The following is an 18,798-nucleotide window of genomic DNA, read 5'->3' as shown; positions in this document are numbered from 1 at the left end:
CCTGACCTGTGCGTGGGGCTGTACAAAAATTCAATATTAATATATAACGCAATATAAAATATTTCAATAACAGTGATATGGATTTAAAACATTTTTTCAATATTTCAATATACTTTATTTACAACATTCACTGACTGACGGTCATTATCATGCCCTTCCGTTAGCTCAGCACTCAGTTTAAAATTTAGTTTAAAAATGTTAAGATTGACAAAGCCAATCCGTTAATGTTCGATGGTGATGTCATGTTTCTTGTTTGTTCATGGAAATTTTCCAGTGGATTTTAATCTCAATATTGGAATTATATCATACTGACCCATATCGTGATATAAGTTTTGGCTACGTAGTCCTGCCCTAATTGTGTCCAAGTTTGGTAGAGGAGTGCCAGTGTTATTGGGTTGGTTTTCATGGATAGGTTTAAGCTCATTAGTTCCAGTAAAGGGAAACCTTACAAGTGCAATGTATGATCTTTGGGCATTGGATGTCACTCTAGAGCACCAGAATCACAGGCCAAAACAAAGGCTTCGTATTCAGCCTTTGAGCAGAGGAGCAAAGTGATGCTCACTAATGAAAGCATATTTAGCCATCAAATTATTTATACATTGCGTAGAAGAAACTTCAGTTCAGAGTCATATTGGCGACTTATAGGGTACTTTCACATCTGTTTTTGTTTGGTCCAAACCAAAATAGCTAGTGTGAAAGGGGACTCAGAACAAGGTCCGGACCAAAGAGGTGGCCTTGGTCTGGATCACAATGCAATTAGGTTTGTGTGAGATTGTAGTTCTGGTTGCAGAGCTACACAGAATGCTTTGCACTGTTGGGTTCTGATTTTTTCTTATTTTTAATTATTTTTTTCCCCTTCCCTTTTTGAAAAAGTACACTTGTTTATGACAAAAAAATTAACTGCTATACGCTCCTGCATTTTAAAACTCTTTCTCATCTTGGAGTTAATAGTAGTTTTATTATAGTGTATATTGGTTATATTTTACTAAGCACTTTTCCCGTCTTCTAACAGATGAGACGATCTAACCGCCAAGTTAAAAGGAAAAAGTACACAGAGGATTTGGACATTAAAATAACAGACGATGAGGATGAGGCAGATGAGGACGTGGATGTAACTACCCCAGCGGTGTTCACCGGGGTGCACCCTCAGTCTACTGGAGCTGAGCTTCAAGAGCTAGATGGGGATGGTCTTCCCAGCATGCAGTTCTTTGTGGTAAGGTTTATTTAAAAACTTGCATGTGAATGCATCCAGCTGCTTTTCTAAGACGAAAAATTGTGCTAATTTTTCTACATTTCTACATTATATATTTCTACATTCATTGTGAATGTAATTGATATGAATAATAATGAATGAATAATCAAATTGCTTTGTAGTATCCTATGCTGAATAAAGCATCGTCATTGTGTTATGAACATGTCATGTCACTGTTTGTCTGTATAATGACTATTACATAATATGAACCAAAATTATTGGGGGGAAAAAACAGATTGCGCAAAACTACAAGATTACATAATCAGAACTGGTTTTACCACAAGAATTATGGGTTTTTATACATGTATGCATGCATGCATTTTGTAATTGCTTCTCTGGGGGGGGGGTGCTGATTTCATTTTTGTATGTTGTAGGAAAACCCTAGTGAGGAAGATGCTGCAATTGTGGATAAAATATTGGCCATGCGCCTGACCAAAAAAGAGGCAAGTTATTGAATATATGCCATTCCTTTTATAAAATGTATGTGCTATTATTGTATTGTATCTGTGGTATTTCTTTATTTTATTGTATTGTATCATAAACCTGTTTTACTTTTGTTGTCTTGTGGTCATAGGTCTCTCCAGGACAGTATATAAATGTTGAGGAATTTTTTGTCAAATACAAGAACTAGTAAGTACTTTTTTTTTTTTTTTTTTTTTTTTTTTTTTTTTTTTTAATTTTCCTCTCAAAATTAAACTGATTGCTGGATTCTTAAAAAAAATAATAATATATATAAGTGAAGATATATGTTGTTTGTATTGCTGTCTTTGTTGTGGACTCTAAAACAAGCCAAGACCACACTTTATCTCTGTACACATGCATGGTAACCCAGAAATTTTCAGAATATGGAGGAGCTGTATGTGTGAATGCAAATACCCGCAACATTCGTCCCGGACATTACCCAGACTTTATACTTCTAGCACCCTAGTAAAGACTCTGGGTGAAGTCCAAATCAGCACATATGTGAAAATGTTCTGGATTTCTTCTGCACATGCTGCAAAGGCACTGCTGTGAGAACTCACAAATAGAGCTAGAGAATGGAAAAAGTTGTGTGGGGATATTTAATTATGTTTGCAACCCTCTATTTGTGTATCTTCAGCTCTTATTTGCACTGTGAATGGGCCACAATGGAGCAGCTCGAGAGGGACAAGAGGATCCATCAGAAGTTGAAGAGGTTCAAGACCAAACAGGCTCAAATGAGGCACATCTTCCAGGAGGTGCAGCCTTCCTTTATTATAAATAAAGCCATGTGTAGCCTGTATCAAGGTATCTGTTGTGCACTGATTTCCTAAAGACATATTTCACTGACTCCTTAATCTCTGTTTAAGGATGAAGAGCCATTCAATCCAGATTATGTGGAGGTAGACCGCATTCTGGATGAATCCAATAGTGTTGACAAAGACAATGGGGAGGTTAGTTTGTATTTTTATTTATTATCATTATCGTTATTTTTAAATCCTTATTTTTACTAAGGAAAGGTTATTGTATTGGTCTAGCTAAGGCCAGAGATGTAATGAAGGTTTGCAAACATTTTTAACACTTTGTTCTATTTTCCCCTCTATAGCCAGTTGTATATTATCTAGTGAAGTGGTGCTCTCTGCCTTATGAAGATGCCACCTGGGAGCTGAAAGAAGATGTAGATGAAGGAAAAGTGGAGGAGTTTAGAAAAATCCAGAGTCGGCAGCCAAGAGTCAAGAGAACTGTAAGTTGAGGGCAAAAAGTTTTGAACTGTTGAGCGTGATTCCGGAACCTGAAAAGTTTGCTAGCAGTAGGAACCAAAGAATATTAGGTTTTTTGACAAGAACGGTGACGGCATCTGTGGGCGTGTCTAGTTGTACAGGAGTAAGAAATAGTGGCGACACCCATGAGTGTGTGTTAGGGCTGGGCAATAAATCGAAATCGACATTCAGAACTTCTAATCAACATAATCTTGTCTATATCTATTATGTTGATCAGTATTCTGTTATGTCCCCAGTGTGTTTTCACGTACTGTCCCTTTAAAACCACGCTACCAAGCTGTACATGCTACCATCTGCCGCATGGAAGCAAGCTTAACGCAGAAGCCGACCAAGTGACTCCAGGAGCTTGTACCAAAGAGAATTACAGCGTCTGTGGTTTGGACGTGCTCTGTTTTGACTATAATTAAGATAACACTGAACAAAAAAAGTCAAATGTAAACACAGAGAAAAAACATTTTCAGCGACCCAAGCACAATCACACACCAAAAATAAACAGTGCTCAAAAAGCAAGAGAGGAAAAAGCTCCCAACAACATTAGAAAAAATATCCCGGCTTTAATACTGCAGCATATTTTCAGTACAAACCTTGTCACTGAATTATGAGGGTCAAAAATAGAAAAACAAAATTAGTTTATTAATCATAATCATAGTAAAATGTACAATTATTCGTGATATTGATTTGCGCTCATATCGCCCAGCACTAGTGTGTGTAGTCTTCCTATCACCAAAAGTTGATCTATGTTTGTTTTTTGGAGAAAAAGAAACATATGTAACAACAGCACAAATGCCTGCTGGTAGTCTATACGTACCACCATCTTCTAACTTCTGTTTACTGCTGCTGTGTCGCTGTTTACTCCCTCTATTGATGATGTATTCTGTATGTATTTTTGGTTCCATTAAAACTAGTGTAAATGCAGGCTCATTTGCTGAAAAGCACCAATGTTCTTATAAGCCTGAACGGAACCAGTTCAAGAACCAGGGTTCTTTTGGTGGAAAAGGGCTAACACTGGATGCCCAGCAAAACCAAAAATAATTGTAATCTGGCAAATGAAAAGACTGGTAACTTATAAAATGAAATTTGAATAGTCAGAATGATGCTTAAGATTTTTATTCTGACTGAAATTGCTTTTTAAGCCCCGGCCTCCTGCAAGCTCCTGGAAGAAGCTGGAGCAGTCTAGAGAGTACCAAAGTGGGAACACACTCCGAGAATACCAACTAGAGGGAGTCAACTGGCTGCTCTTCAACTGGTATAACAGGTACACCCATTAATATGAATGCCCCTCTTGATATTTGAGAGTATTTTTGAGGAGACCAAAATCAAGACAGCTCACAATTCAATTTCAATTCAGGTGGCCCCAGTGCTCGCTTATTTTTATTACCTGTGTTATGAGTTTTGCAATATAATGTAGACTGAAGATGTGTATGTATGTATGTGTGTGTGTATATGGACAAACTTTTGTGTACAATTGATAATCCAGTAGTCATTTAAAAATATTTAGTTATATATGATAATGCTTTAATAGTATTAGGTACATAAATTTTGAAGCATTTTTGTGTAAAGTATAATTGTAATTCTCCTTTACTAAAATTACTAAATTAAAAATAAATAAAAATATATAAATAAATAAATAAAAATAACCAAAAAATTAATTAGATTGAATATGGGGAAAAGACTTGGTCACTGCATTCATCAAGGAAAAAGGTGCTGCAAAACCATGGTCATTGATTTGTATCCAAAAGTTGTGTGTAAGATGATTTTAAACATGAAGGACTAGTGCCCCCCTCCCAGGTGTGCTCCTGCCTTGCGCTGAGTGATTCTGGGTAGGCTCCAGACACACCACGACCCTGAACTGGATAAGCGGTTACAGGCGTCATTTAAATGAATGATGGTGATGGTTAAACAGGGTGATTTCAGTGTGTTTAGTTGTAATTATAGGTTATTAATACTTTAATTTTCAGGTTTTTTTGTTTGTTTTGATTTTGGAATAAAATATAATTTGTCATATCTAATACTACGTATCAATTGCCAAAAGTGATAAATGAGCAGGGGAATTGTTACACACACACATCTTGTGCCAACTGCGTTACTATTTTGTCCAGTTTCTTCCCTTTTTTTTTTTTTTTTTTTTTTTTTTTTCTTTCTTCTTCTCCATTCTTTGTAAATGAAAACGTGTCATTTCTCAATTCTGCTTAAAGTTACTGTCACACTTTAGGCCTCAGCTCCTAGAGATATGGATTAGCTAGATCTAGCTGGATCTACCTTGCTACCACTGAGAACAAAGAGAAAAAAATTACTCTTGCAAAAGCTTTTAAATTTTTAGTTTTCAGATATATTCTAACAATTAAGTTAATGTTATTACAACACTTATAGAATTGAACAAACATTATGATTCTGTTAAATTAAAAAATATATAGATAGACTTTAGGAGCTTGTTCTAGTTGACATATTTTAACTTATTTTTTTTCCCCTCTCCCTCGCCTTCCTACAACCCTTTCCATATTAGGCAGAACTGTATTCTGGCAGATGAGATGGGGCTGGGTAAAACCATCCAGTCTATAGCTTTGCTGTCTGAAGTGTTTCGTGCTGGGGTTCAGGGACCCTTCCTAATAATTGCCCCCCTGTCCACCATCACAAACTGGGAGCGAGAGTTCACCACATGGACAGAAATGAATGCTATTGTCTACCATGGCAGTCTGGCCAGCAGACAGATGATCCAACAATATGAGATGTACTGCAAAGATGAAAAGGTGGGTGTGGGTGGATACTTGAGTGTAAATACATGCAGTTGGCTCAAGCCACTTTCAAATGTAAATTTAAAATTTTTTTTTATTTTGTGTGGCCACATGTTCTTTATTTGTTATTGTATATTAGGATGAACATTATCAGCAGATCCTCTTCATTGGATCCAACAAATCATAACCTAATTACAAGTATACTAAAAGAAAATAAACAAATTCAATTATTAGAAAAATAAAATATTAACTTTTTAAATAAATGAATCCAGTCTAGAGTCTTATTCTATGTAAGCATTACATCCTCTACATAGACACTTTCACATTTTAAAGCACAATTTGGGTTTATTCCTTAAAGCAGCTAAGAAATTTATTTTATTTATTTATTTATTTATTTGTGCTCCTGGGATACCATTGCAGAGTGTAATTAACCTTTGTTTCTCTGTCCTGAAATCAAGGGGAGGGGTGTGGTTTCATACTCTCCTCCAAAAGTTATATAGTGCAGTTTCTACTGTGCTGAGTCCAGGGTAGCAATGACATAGCCTCTGTTCTTTCTAGTACAGGTCAGTGGAGCATCACAATAGTTTTAAAGCGGTAATTTTAGTGTTGCTCTAATTTATCGTTTTGCATGTGCAAGTTTTTCTTTAATTCAGCCAAATAAATTATTTGAAGTGTGCTTTCTGGGGAAGATGTGTTATTTTAACACGGGTAAAAAACCAAAACGTGATTTGAGCAGGGTGTTTGCGTGACTGCACACATTGTAGTAATATTTTTGTATTAACCTGTTTTTTTTGTGTTCTGTAGGGTCATCTGATACCAGGAGCATACAAGTTTGACGCTCTGATCACCACCTTTGAGATGATTCTTTCTGACTGCCCAGAGCTCAGGGAGATCTACTGGCGCTGTGTGATAATTGATGAGGCTCATCGGCTGAAGAATAGAAACTGCAAGCTACTTGACAGCCTCAAGATGCTTAACCTGGTTAGTATTCGAAGGAATCTGTGGTAGGGTAATGATAATTTATGATATTGTTGGTGAATAACATTTGACCCATTGCTAATTATTGAATCATGGCAGGAAAAGAACTAATAGAAATTTTAGGGGTTTTGTGTTTTGTTTTTTATGAGTAAAATTCTTCCTAGTTCCTTTGGTGGTGCCAGTTGCAAATACTGAACTAGAGTGACTAAACATCACTAGACTCCATCAAATGCCTGAATTATGGGAGGAGTTCCTGGAATTCATGAGTGCCTTAACGTGTTAATTTCAACAGCATTACTTTTTTGCTTTTTCCATTAGTAATGTTTGGAGCCTGGTACTTGGAACTGGGTACTTTTTTTTTACAAGCGAGCAGAGTAGGAACTAAACAATGACGTATAAATCTTGCAGAGCACTCATTGGCCAGAGAGATTTATAGGTCATGACGAAATTCCGACATCCTGTACAAACTAACAGTTTGTAGCTGAGATCACATTTTTTACCCCTCTCAGCAGCAGCTCATAAAATTATGCCATGGTCTTTTGAAAAGGTCCAAATACTCCTTGGATTGTTGGCTGACGAAAGACTCCAGTGAGAGCTGGACGGTGCAAGAAGGAACGAAAATTACTGTTTTGTCTGAACATATGCATGGATGACCACCATGTTTAATAAACAACACTTTGTTACCACCACTGCTGTTGTGATTTCCAAAATCTGCTGTTTCTATTAGAGATGGTGTTTTTTTGCAGCATCACAGGCTACATTTCATGAATGGGAGCTTTAACATTGGACAATAAACCAGGTACCAAAAAGAAAGTATAGTCAAGTAGAGTAAGTACCACGCAGTGGAAAAGTTCCATTAGGGACTACAAAACAATTTGTTTCTTTATCTCACATGGTGGATGTTAAACAAAGTTAATATTTTAAAATGATCACTTTCTCTCTTATAAATACTTTTTGCTACTTGTTTGTTGAAAATATGTTTTGCTCTTTTAAAATATTGACCTTTTTTTGTCCCCCTTTCTTTAACCCTGTTTTCCAGGAGCACAAAGTTCTGCTGACAGGAACTCCTCTACAGAACACTGTGGAGGAGTTGTTTAGTTTGTTGCACTTTCTGGAGCCTGCCCAGTTTCCCTCAGAAACTGAGTTTCTGCGGGAGTTTGGAGATCTCAAAACAGAGGAGCAGGTAATTTTAACTTTGGCAGCATGCATATGCACATACACACACAAACACACAATTATTGTACATTAAGAACTTGTTAATGCATCCAATTACTGATGTGTTTTAAGGTCCAGAAACTGCAGGCTATTCTGAAACCCATGATGCTGCGCAGATTGAAGGAGGATGTGGAGAAGAACCTGGCACCAAAGCAGGAGACCATCATTGAAGTATGGCAGAGATGTCTCATCACTTTCATATTTATAAGTGATGCTTTCGCCCAGTTACTAACCCATGTTTGCCATAGCTGTGGGAAGTGCTCCCAAATTTCAGTTTTGTTATTTATCATCTAATATAAGCCACTTCAAATATGTTGTGTGTCAATGTACTTTGTGTAAAGATTTGTAGAGACCCATTCTTTGTTTGTTTTCTAATTTTTATAACTGTTCTGTGACAAACAGATACATGGAAGAAATCAGTAATTTGTTGCTGTTTTGATGCAAACGGCTCCATTTTATGGTTAATAGACGCTGTTATCTGTTCCATTTATAAATAACCATTGAAATTTCCATTCATGTATTTAGAGTTGGACTCTCATACGAAGCTACGGAAGAACTAATTGCAAAAAAAAAAAAAAAAACAATAAAAAATAGAAGGTATTAGAATAATGCTGATAGAATAAAAAGTAACTACAATAACCTTAAATATAAGCCTGTGCAGTAGGTTGCATAAATATTGTGTGCATCTGTTACTGTATATGAGCACTTTTTATTTCTACAATTGTATGCCTTATTTTATTTATTTATTTGTTTATTTATTTTTGGCTCAGCCTGCTGCATTGCTGTTCCTCTCATACCAGCACAACACACACTAACATGCCATCACCAGATCTACCCACTACCCAAATCATACCTGCTCCGTGATGGTCCTATGGGGCTCCTGACCATTGTTGAACAGGGTGAAAGTGGGATACAAAAGTTTCTGTTCAGCCTAGTCCAGTTCAAATGGGATACTATCTTAATTATATTGGACTGCTTTGTGTTGTTTACAGTAATTTAACACTGAGAATATAAACACAGAAAGGCTGTCATTTCTGCATGTTTCTTGAAGGTGGAGCTGACTGATGTGCAGAAGAAATACTACCGTGCTATTCTGGAGCGCAACTTCAGCTTCCTGAGTCTGGGAGCCAGTTCCAACAGCAATGTTCCCAATCTCTTGAACACCATGATGGAGCTTCGCAAGTGCTGCAATCACCCTTATTTAATCACAGGTCTCTAACCTTATTCTGCTTTTCTAGTTGGTCTAAAAACAAAGTGGTTTGTAGAGAACCTATCAGAACCAGCTTTAAAGGCATTTTCATTATTGAGATGTAAACAAAGTCATTCAGGTGGTGTGTTTCAAGTGAAATGATGAATTATGAATAAACGTACTGTCCTGGGATTAATTAAAATGGTGGTAAGAACCAAATATTGTAATTTGTTTTTTAACAATTATTTTATATGATCTATTAATTTGACATTGAATTCATGAAATTTGAATTCTTTATGCATTGATTTTAGGGGCAGAAGAGAAGATTGTAGCTGAGATGAGGGAGAAATATGACCCAACTCCTCCAGATTTTCATCTCCAGGCTTTGGTGCGCTCTGCTGGGAAACTGGTACTACTTGATAAGCTGCTGCCTCGCCTCAAAGCTGGTGGACACAAAGTTCTTATCTTCTCTCAGATGGTGCGCTGCCTCGACATCCTGGAAGACTACCTCATTCACAAAAGGTAAGGAAAGAACCCAACAAAAGCATTGAAGCAGTGCTGTCAATGCTGAAGCATATGATTAGTCCAAAAATTTCAAACTTGTTTTTTTAAAGCAAATTAATCATTTTGCCAAATTTCGCCACAACTTCCTCCCATATTTCTCTCACACATACACACACCTACTGCAAGAAGTTTGGCACCTTTTCCTCATGCCTGGCTTAATCTATACACGTAGCAGGAATATATATATAATTTTTTTTTTTTTTTTTTTTTTTTTTTTTTTTTTTTTTTTTTTCCCTCTTCATTTCAATTATTGGGCGCAAGTTGGAAACACACGCTCGAGTGGGTACCAGTCCTTCACAGGGCAACATGCACTCACACCTACGGACACTTTTGAGTCGCCAATCCACCTGCCAACGTGTGTTTTTTGGACTGTGGGAGGAAACCAGAGCACCTGGAGGAAACCCACACAGACATAGAGAACACTAGCAGGAATAGGGAGATGTTTTATCAACAGAGCTATGAGCTCTCAGTTAAAGCTTGTCTGAGCTTCGTTTTGGTTGATATTGACTCTCTCCCTGAAACTTTTAAATTAAGAGATTCCAATTCAAATATCATCAAAACTACTTTGAAATGTTACAAACTAAAAAGAATGGTTTCCTTTTGTCAGTTTGCCATGCACACCATACTGCCCATGTATTTATCCCCCCCAAAAATAACAAGAAAATACTAAAATTTAAACTAGTGACTTATATATATATTTTTAATTGTTTGGCACATCTGCTATGAAGCTGTCACTTTGCATTGTGGGGGAGGAGGAGGGGGGTGTTCCCTCTGACAAACAATGTACCAAAAAAATAGGCACAATGATAAATATAGGTAAAGAAATGTTGAATTATATGCAAGATGTGCAAAACAACTGAATGTCATTTAAGTATAGTGTTTTCAAGGCTGTTCCTATTATCCCTCACAGATACCTGTATGAACGCATTGATGGTCGGGTAAGGGGAAATCTTCGACAAGCAGCCATTGATCGTTTCAGTAAGTTGGACTCTGACCGCTTCGTCTTCTTGCTGTGTACCCGTGCTGGAGGCCTGGGCATTAATCTGACCGCTGCTGACACCTGTGTCATATTCGACTCTGACTGGAACCCACAGAACGACCTTCAGGTGAGACTCTTCTCATATTTGGTCACTTACGAAGTAAGTTCAATCTTCCTATGGGACCTGTTTGTCTTACACATACACCTGGGGACTACAGTTATATTAGGCAAAAATACACTGAAAAAAGACTCTGCAACATACCAGATACAGGCAGACAAACTGCAGTGCTCAAAACTGAGAGCCAAACAACAAATCCATAATGGGTGAAGTGGATTGTAATTTGCAAGTAAACGTTTTCAATATAACGTTTTTACCACTTTGAGCAGCGTTACTAGTCTGACCACACTTTAATACCTTGTGTATTTTATGAAGACTAGGTTCTCTGCTTCCATTTGTGATTAATTAATTAAGCTCTTTTTTTTTTCTGTGACTTATATTGCAAATATTTTTCTGGTCTTTTTTTGTGTGCGCACTAAAACTACATGGAACCTAAATAGAATAAAACTATTACCTGACCCTTTACTGATTTTGAATTTTATTGTTTAAGCCTGCTTTTTGCCAGTCTTCTTAAATATTCTGATCTGTCCCTACTGTCATGAATATGGATATGTGTAAAGAATTTGCTGTGCCTTTTTAATCTTCTGTTTTTTCTTCTTGCAGGCCCAAGCACGTTGTCATCGTATTGGCCAGTCTAAGGCAGTGAAAGTGTATCGTCTGATCACCAGAAACTCCTATGAAAGGGAGATGTTGGATAAAGCCAGTCTGAAACTGGGGCTGGATAAAGCTGTGCTTCAGAGCATGAGTGGTAGCAAAGACAGTAATGTTAATGGGGTAAGACTGCTGCATATGTGGCACCTATACAACGCATTGTTCCTTAAGACTGAAGATTTTAATTTTGGATATTTAAATGTTAAATACGTATGGAATTATAATTATATTGGTTGTTTAATGATTTATAATCACAACAATAAAGTTATAATGCTAATAGTTTAGTTATTTTTAGGAGTGAGCGAGTTTTGGTTTGTTTTTTCCCCATTTTAAATCAGTGGATTTTTTGTGATTTTGAATTTGAATGTCTTAAGTTGCTTCATTGTAGGAAATTAATGCTACAGCACCGCTCATGGCTTAAACATAAAAACTAGGCAGGTGTGTGTGCTCTCGTATGAGAGGAAGACAAAGACAGAATTTGCCATGATATTTAATACATATTTCAGCATAAATGAAAAGAAACCTACCTTCTGAACTTAACGCTGTGTTTACATTGAAATATAAAACCATGAATACTTCAGTAGACACTAGTAAAAAGTGCACACACATTAATTATTCATTATGTGAAAACATGCATATAGGAATAGCAAAAATGACATATAAAGTAACAAATGACTTTTTAAATGTTTTCTCCAGATTCAGCAGTTCTCAAAGAAGGAAATTGAAGATTTGCTACGGAAAGGAGCATATGCAGCGATCATGGACGAGAACGACGAGGGCAGCCGTTTCTGTGAGGAGGACATTGATCAGATTCTCCAGAGGAGAGCCACCACCATCACCATTGAGAGTGAAGGCAAGGGGTCCACATTTTCCAAGGCCAGCTTTGTGGCATCCGAAAACAGGACTGACATAGCACTGGATGACCCTGAATTTTGGCAGAAGTGGGCCAAGAAAGCAGACATTGATCTGGACAGTATAAACAGGAAGGTAGGTTCCTTGGTGTGTGTGGTGTTTTTTTTTTTTTTTTTTTTTCCCCCTTCCCTTCTCCTTTCCTCCCCTTTTCTCCTTTGATACAAAATGCCCTATGGAACTGTAGTATAACAACCACTCATGTTTAACTAAATATAGTGCTTCACATAAGAAACATGTAGGGGTGGTTTCCCATATTTTAAATTGGGGTTTTCCATTGAAAGGAGGACATAGTCCAGGATAAGCCTTAATTCCTGTCTTAGAAACTACGTTTTATGTCCCAGTATGTTTGAGTGAAAAGAATTCATTACCTAGGGTTTACTTGAAAATGGCTTTTTGAAAGGCAATGAGCAGCCTGGTTGTGAAAAATAAAATCAACAAATTTGATTGCAGATTGCATGCTAAGAGCAAATATAGAGAACAGCCCCCGAAAAGCTTTTGAATTCAGTATTTTGAATGAAATATTAATTTATTTTCCATGAATAATCGAAACCCTGAAGAACATTTAGCATTTTCAAAACACAGATTAAAGAAAGTAATGAAAAAATTAATTGGTCAATGCCTTGATCAGTTCTGCTTAGATCATCCAAATCTTATTAAATTGCATCCCTTATTGATGGCTTGCTCTTACTTTCCCCTTTTCTTCCCACTCTCTGTTTTCCCCCGTAGAACACCCTGGTGATAGATACACCTCGAGTTCGGAAGCAGACTCGGCAGTTCTCCTCTCTGCGTGGAGAAGGCGGTGAACTCTCTGATCTGGACAGTGATGATGAGTATCCGCCACATAACTCCCGACAGGCACGAGCTTCCCGCCGCTCTGAGCGCCAGTCTGGAGGAGGCTATGGTCGCACTGACTGCTTCAGAGTGGAGAAGAACTTGTTGATATATGGGTATGTAATGTTAGAGTAGCCTGAAATTGTGACTACAGTAATGACCAGTGAACATTGAAACTTAAGGTTTTTCAGCATCAACCCACCAAAGCCAACTTGACAGTGAGACTATTGGAACAATGAGTTATTTGAAGGTTCTTTTCTAAAAGAATTGTTCTAGCTAGCTAGATTTACAGAGAATGTATGAAGTGTTCTTAACAAAATGTAGAACCTAAAAAATGAGGAGAGACGGTGGTAATGAGGGGTAATAAGTTGGGTGACAGACCTACCTGCACTTGTCACTTTGCGTCATCTGCTTGAAGACGTGAACAAATATGAAGTGTATTCAGTCAGACAGGCAAGGGCATGTTATCCCATACAGTACATGCTGTGCCAAGTGAACAACTGAAAGGGATCATTTAATTTATTGTAACTTAAAAAAAAAATAAATTGCACTAAACTGCACTGCACTAGCAGTATAACCATTTGAATTTGTTGTTTCCATTGAACACGGTTTCACATTAATAGTTTGGTTAATTTTCTGTTTATTTAACGTTATTTGCAACACTGACAATAATTTCCTTGTTTCTCCAGTTGGGGGCGCTGGAGGGACATCCTTCGTCATGCTCGGTGTAAACGACGCCTCGGGGAGAAAGATGTGGAGACCATCTGCAGGGTCATCCTGGTATTCTGTCTCCTGCATTACAGAGGAGATGAGAACATAAAGAGCTTCATCTGGGAGCTCATAACTCCACCAGAGAATGGCCAAGAACCACACACTCTCTTAAACCACTCTGGTAAGCGTTCTCTGGCTTTTAACTCCCTGCATGTTTATGGATGTTTCAAACTATTCTGCCTCAGTCTCTAATCATTGACATTCCTCATGCAGATATACACCACAATGCGAAACATATTCACTCACCCATCCTATTGAATGTAGGTGTTCTTATCACTTCCATGGCCACAGGTGTGTAAAACCAAGCACCTAGTCATGCAGACTGCCTCTACAAACATTTGTGTAAGAATGGGTCGCTTTCAGGAGCTCAGTGAATTCCAGCATGCTATCGTGATAGAATGCCACCTTTGCAATCAGTCCACTCATAAAATGTCCTTGCTACTATATATTCCACAGTCAACTCTCAGTGGTTTTAAAACAAAGTGGAAGCAATTGGGAACAACAGCAACTCAGCCACGAAGTGGTAGGCCACATAAAATGACAGAACGGAGTCAGCGTATGCTGAGGGGCATAGTGCAAAGAGGTTGCCAACTGTCTGCAGAGTCAATTGCTACAGATCTCCAAACTTCATGTGGCCTTCAGATTGGTATAAGAACAGTTCATAGAGAACTTCATTGAATGGGTTTCCATGGCCAAGCAGCTGCAGCCAAGCCTTACCTCAATATGTGAAATTTAAAGAGATTTTGGATAATTCATGCGCCCACCTTTGTGGGAACAGTTTGTGGATGGACCCGTCCTGTTCCAACATGAATGTGCACCAGTGCACAAAGCAAGGTCCATAAAGACATGGAAGATCGAATTTGGTGTGGAAGAACTTGACTGACCTGACCTCAACCCAATAGAATATCTTTGTCTATGAGCCAGGCCTTCTCATCCAACATCAGTGTCTGACCTCACAAATGACCTTCTGGAAGAATGGTCAAAAATTCCCATAAACCCACTCCTAAAGCTTTCTCAGAAGATTTGAAGCTGTTTATAGCTGCAAAGGGTGGGCCAACATCATATTAAACCCCATGGCTTAAGAATGAGCTGTCACTCGTTCATATCAAGCAAATACTTTGGCAGTATACTGTATATATGAATGATGCAATGTATATGAAATACACAGGAACTGTCGACCGCTTCTGAGATGTATTTGTTTATTTGCATTTTAATGTTACAGCATGGAACCTTGACCTATGTAAATGAAAAATCTTTCTATTTACCAATACATTTTTGGATATTTACTTACAGTTCTGCAATTAATTGCATTTAGGGTTGGACACTCACTGGAATCTGTCTATAGAGGACCACTGATATAGCATTACCCCTTGTTCACAGGTTTGTCCATTCCGGTGCCTCGAGGAAGGAAGGGGAAGAGAGTCAAGGCTCAGAGCTCTTTTGACATACAGAAGGTGGAGTGGATTCGCAAGTACAACCCTGACACGCTCTTGCTGGATGACAGTTACCGCAAACACCTCAAACACCAGTGCAACAAGTATGTGCATATTTAATGCTTGTTGCTGTCCATAAATATTAGCATGAAAATTAACTTTTACTTTTTATTTTTATGCCTCTCAATCTGTCTGCTTTTCTTCTCTCCCTCTTTTTGTCCTCTCCATTTTATTTATTTATTCATGTCTATTTTTTCCCTCTCACTCTCTCCATCTTTCTCAGGGTATTACTGAGAGTACGTATGCTCTACTATCTAAAACAAGAAGTTATTGGGGAACATGCGGATGCTGTGCTGAGAGGAGTCAATGCCAGGTCTGTTAGAAATATATTTAAATGTGCTATATTTTTTTACTTATTCTAATGTATAAAATACAAAAAAGTCATCCCTGGACAACTTAGAATCAGTGCTTACAGCCTCTTTGTTAGATATCAGAGCTTGCAAACACTTGAAATATCTTTCAACTCTCTTACTTGGAATTTTTCCCTACTCTTCTTTGCAGAAGGCTTTTAAAGCTAAGATATTCTTAATTTGTCTTGCGTGCACTTTCTTAAGGTCTATACACAGATTGTCCATGATGTCTACATAAAATACAGAAGTGCTTCCAAAGTAATCTCATATGTTTACAATTGGTGACATGCTTGAGGTCTAAGTGGCTCAGATTTCTACACTTGCCCTTGTTTCCAGCTTCCAGCATCAACTTTAAGACCTGACTGTTAAATTGCTGCCGGTATATGTACCACCTGGTTACTCCAGCTGTCATTAATTTTATCTTCTGGCTTCATGTTTGATATCTGTGCTTCTGAACTGATTATGAGATTGACTCGATGAATGCGAAGACTGTGATTGAAAGACGTTCCTGCAGATGTATTTTTTTTTTAATATGCATCTCTTTGACTTTGTGTTGTGCAGGGATATTGACATCTGGTTACCCGAAATGGAACAGCAGGATGTTCCGTCAGCATGGTGGAATGCAGAAGCTGACCGTTGCTTACTTATTGGGGTCTACAAGCATGGTTAGTCCAAGCCCCCCCCCCCCCCTTTATTTGGAAAAACAGGATGTACAGCTCCATTTCCTTAAACTATTAGGGTTTTACATGATTTACACATTGCATTGGGTTTATTTACTTTTTTTCACAGCTTCCCGAAGTTTATTTTTGGTGTACCATGCTACAATACTTACATGTTAGATTGTTTACTAATGTAAATATAGGCAAGAATATTAGGCTCAAAGAAAAATGCGATGGACATTTTCAAGCAGTAGAAATGTAGATTCATACGGGTGTGGTAAGCATAGCAACAGTTTGTATTATAACACCATCACACTTTAAACAGAATAATAAAGGTTAAATGCACTGCTACATTACGAAGTGTTTTTGGGCTTGATTCCTAATTTTCTAGTCCCATGTCAAGACTCTTTTAAGATGTGCCATATTAGAGTGTACCAGATCATCCTCTTTCCATTTATTAGGTTATGAGATGTACACAACCATGCGAGCCGATCCCTGTTTGTGTTTCCTTGAGAGATGTGGCCGTCCTAATGATCAGGACATAAACGCTGAACAGCACTCTGCAGATCCAGAAATGGGAGATGGGTAAGCTGCACATCACAGTTGTACCCACTTTTTTTTTTTTTTTTTTACTTTTTATTCTCTGTCAATGAACCTGCTTTCCAAATTCACTAAATGTTTCTTTTATTTGGCAGAGGGGACTATGACAAATTCACAGAGGACCCAGAATTCAAACCTATGATGAGGCTTGGTAAAGACATGTTTTCAGAGGTGAGAGTCAGGGTTATATTTGCATAGATACTAAACAGTGAACTAAAAGGGGACCAGAACTAACACCTATAAATGAGGGAGGGTGCTTTTTGATTTCCCAGTAGTTTTAATATAAATCCCATGCATATATACACACATTGAAGAATCTTTATTTATGTATTTATTTATTTGTATTATATATTTTTTTCTTGGGATGGAGGTTCTCAGACACAAATTTATTAAACAACTCAAAAAGACCTTAATTATTCATGTGCAGATTGTTTGATAATATGCAAACAACATTTATACAAACAATAACTAATGTCAGTAAAGAAACTGAATATGTGGAGACAATGCAACTGTCAACAATACAATGCCCCCAAACAAACGGCCAGACCATCTCGAAATTAATTTTTAATTAAGGTAACAGCAGGTAACGTCGCAGTCACACAGCTCTAGGGACCTGGAGGTTGTGAGTTCAAGTCTTGCTCCAGGTGACTATCTGTGAGGAGTTTGGTGTGTTCTCCCCGTGTCTGTGTGGGTTTCCCCTGGATTTCCTCCCACAGTCCAATAAACACACATTTGTAGGTGGATTGGTGACTCAAGTGTGTCCGTAGGTGTTAGGGAATGTGTGTGTGAAGGGCTGGCGCCACCACCAGGGTGTGTTTTGTATATTTCGTTGAAATGCTGTCGTTTCACAGACTAAAAATATGATGCTTTTGGGTGATATAGTCAGGAGTTAAACAAAGACGGCGAAGACAAATATTTTGAATCAGCTAGTCTTAAGTCATAAAATCTTAAAGGTCTCTGCATTTCTAACACACGTTGCATGCATTTTTTGGCTCCCAGGCTGATTCCAGGAATGCAGAAGAGATTTGTGTGGATGATCAGGCCAATCCTCTGCCCAATGAGATGCAGTCCTCTAATTTGACCAGTTATTGGCCTACAAGCTCAAGCCTCACAGCACGACTACGACGCCTAATCACAGCATACCAGCGTAGCTACAGACGAGAGCAGCTCAAGATTGAAGCAGCCGAGAAAGGGGACCGCCGCCGCCGTCGTTGTGAGCAGGCTACAAAGCTAAAAGAGATTGCCCGACAGGAACGACAGCAAAGGTTTGTCCTCCCAAAGTCCTTAGTAATCGCTCTTGTCTCACACTCAAAAAGGTATATTCCATTGATAAAAGGAGTGTGGAGTGTTGCCTGTCCTTGAAAAGAAATGTACTATAATTCCTCATATTTCTCCACATCAGTAAATTTTTGTTCCTCATACTACTTATTACATCATTTTATCATCATCATCATCTTTGCCGCTTAATCCATTTCGCGGTACAGGGTCGTGGTACCTCATTTTGTATTGCTTGAAGTAATTTTCAATAATTTAATATAATAAATAGGCATTTCTTCACAATACACCAACTGTGTGTCCAAATAAAGTTTTGACCAAAATTTCAAGCTGATCTCATTTGGTCAAATGTGGCCATCACAAATTCACATGGTCAGATCTGGGTATATCAAGTTTCAGACCAGTCGCATTCCTCAGGCTCATTTTATCACTCATTCAGTTTTCCTTCATTCGTTTGAATAGGAAAATGCTAGAAGTGGGCGATGTTATA

The 18,798-nt window shown here is 37.9% G+C and overlaps 1 protein-coding gene across 2 annotated transcripts in view; it reads left to right on the top strand.

The window, feature by feature from the left end:
* Positions 1-18,798, top strand: part of chd8 (chromodomain helicase DNA binding protein 8) — a 39,491-nt gene that overhangs the window by 9,685 nt on the left and 11,008 nt on the right. For both annotated transcript variants that reach the window (XM_066680571.1, XM_066680572.1), the window contains 24 exons: positions 1,013-1,213; positions 1,627-1,695; positions 1,827-1,882; positions 2,352-2,469; positions 2,581-2,664; positions 2,817-2,954; positions 4,125-4,246; positions 5,495-5,738; positions 6,528-6,704; positions 7,741-7,884; positions 7,989-8,087; positions 8,968-9,127; positions 9,417-9,627; positions 10,580-10,775; positions 11,370-11,540; positions 12,114-12,404; positions 13,056-13,276; positions 13,850-14,052; positions 15,312-15,468; positions 15,648-15,737; positions 16,336-16,439; positions 16,895-17,018; positions 17,129-17,204; positions 18,033-18,298. In XM_066680571.1, coding sequence (XP_066536668.1) covers positions 1,013-1,213; positions 1,627-1,695; positions 1,827-1,882; positions 2,352-2,469; positions 2,581-2,664; positions 2,817-2,954; positions 4,125-4,246; positions 5,495-5,738; positions 6,528-6,704; positions 7,741-7,884; positions 7,989-8,087; positions 8,968-9,127; positions 9,417-9,627; positions 10,580-10,775; positions 11,370-11,540; positions 12,114-12,404; positions 13,056-13,276; positions 13,850-14,052; positions 15,312-15,468; positions 15,648-15,737; positions 16,336-16,439; positions 16,895-17,018; positions 17,129-17,204; positions 18,033-18,298 — 3,722 coding nt within the window. The remainder of the gene's footprint in view (positions 1-1,012; positions 1,214-1,626; positions 1,696-1,826; positions 1,883-2,351; positions 2,470-2,580; positions 2,665-2,816; positions 2,955-4,124; positions 4,247-5,494; positions 5,739-6,527; positions 6,705-7,740; positions 7,885-7,988; positions 8,088-8,967; positions 9,128-9,416; positions 9,628-10,579; positions 10,776-11,369; positions 11,541-12,113; positions 12,405-13,055; positions 13,277-13,849; positions 14,053-15,311; positions 15,469-15,647; positions 15,738-16,335; positions 16,440-16,894; positions 17,019-17,128; positions 17,205-18,032; positions 18,299-18,798) is intronic.

This window comes from Hoplias malabaricus, chromosome 9 (assembly GCF_029633855.1).
Source record: "Hoplias malabaricus isolate fHopMal1 chromosome 9, fHopMal1.hap1, whole genome shotgun sequence".
In the NCBI taxonomy this organism is placed as follows: Eukaryota; Metazoa; Chordata; class Actinopteri; order Characiformes; family Erythrinidae; genus Hoplias; species Hoplias malabaricus.
The sequence above is the reverse complement of the archived record's forward strand: the minus strand, read 5'-3'. Positions and strand labels throughout refer to the sequence as shown.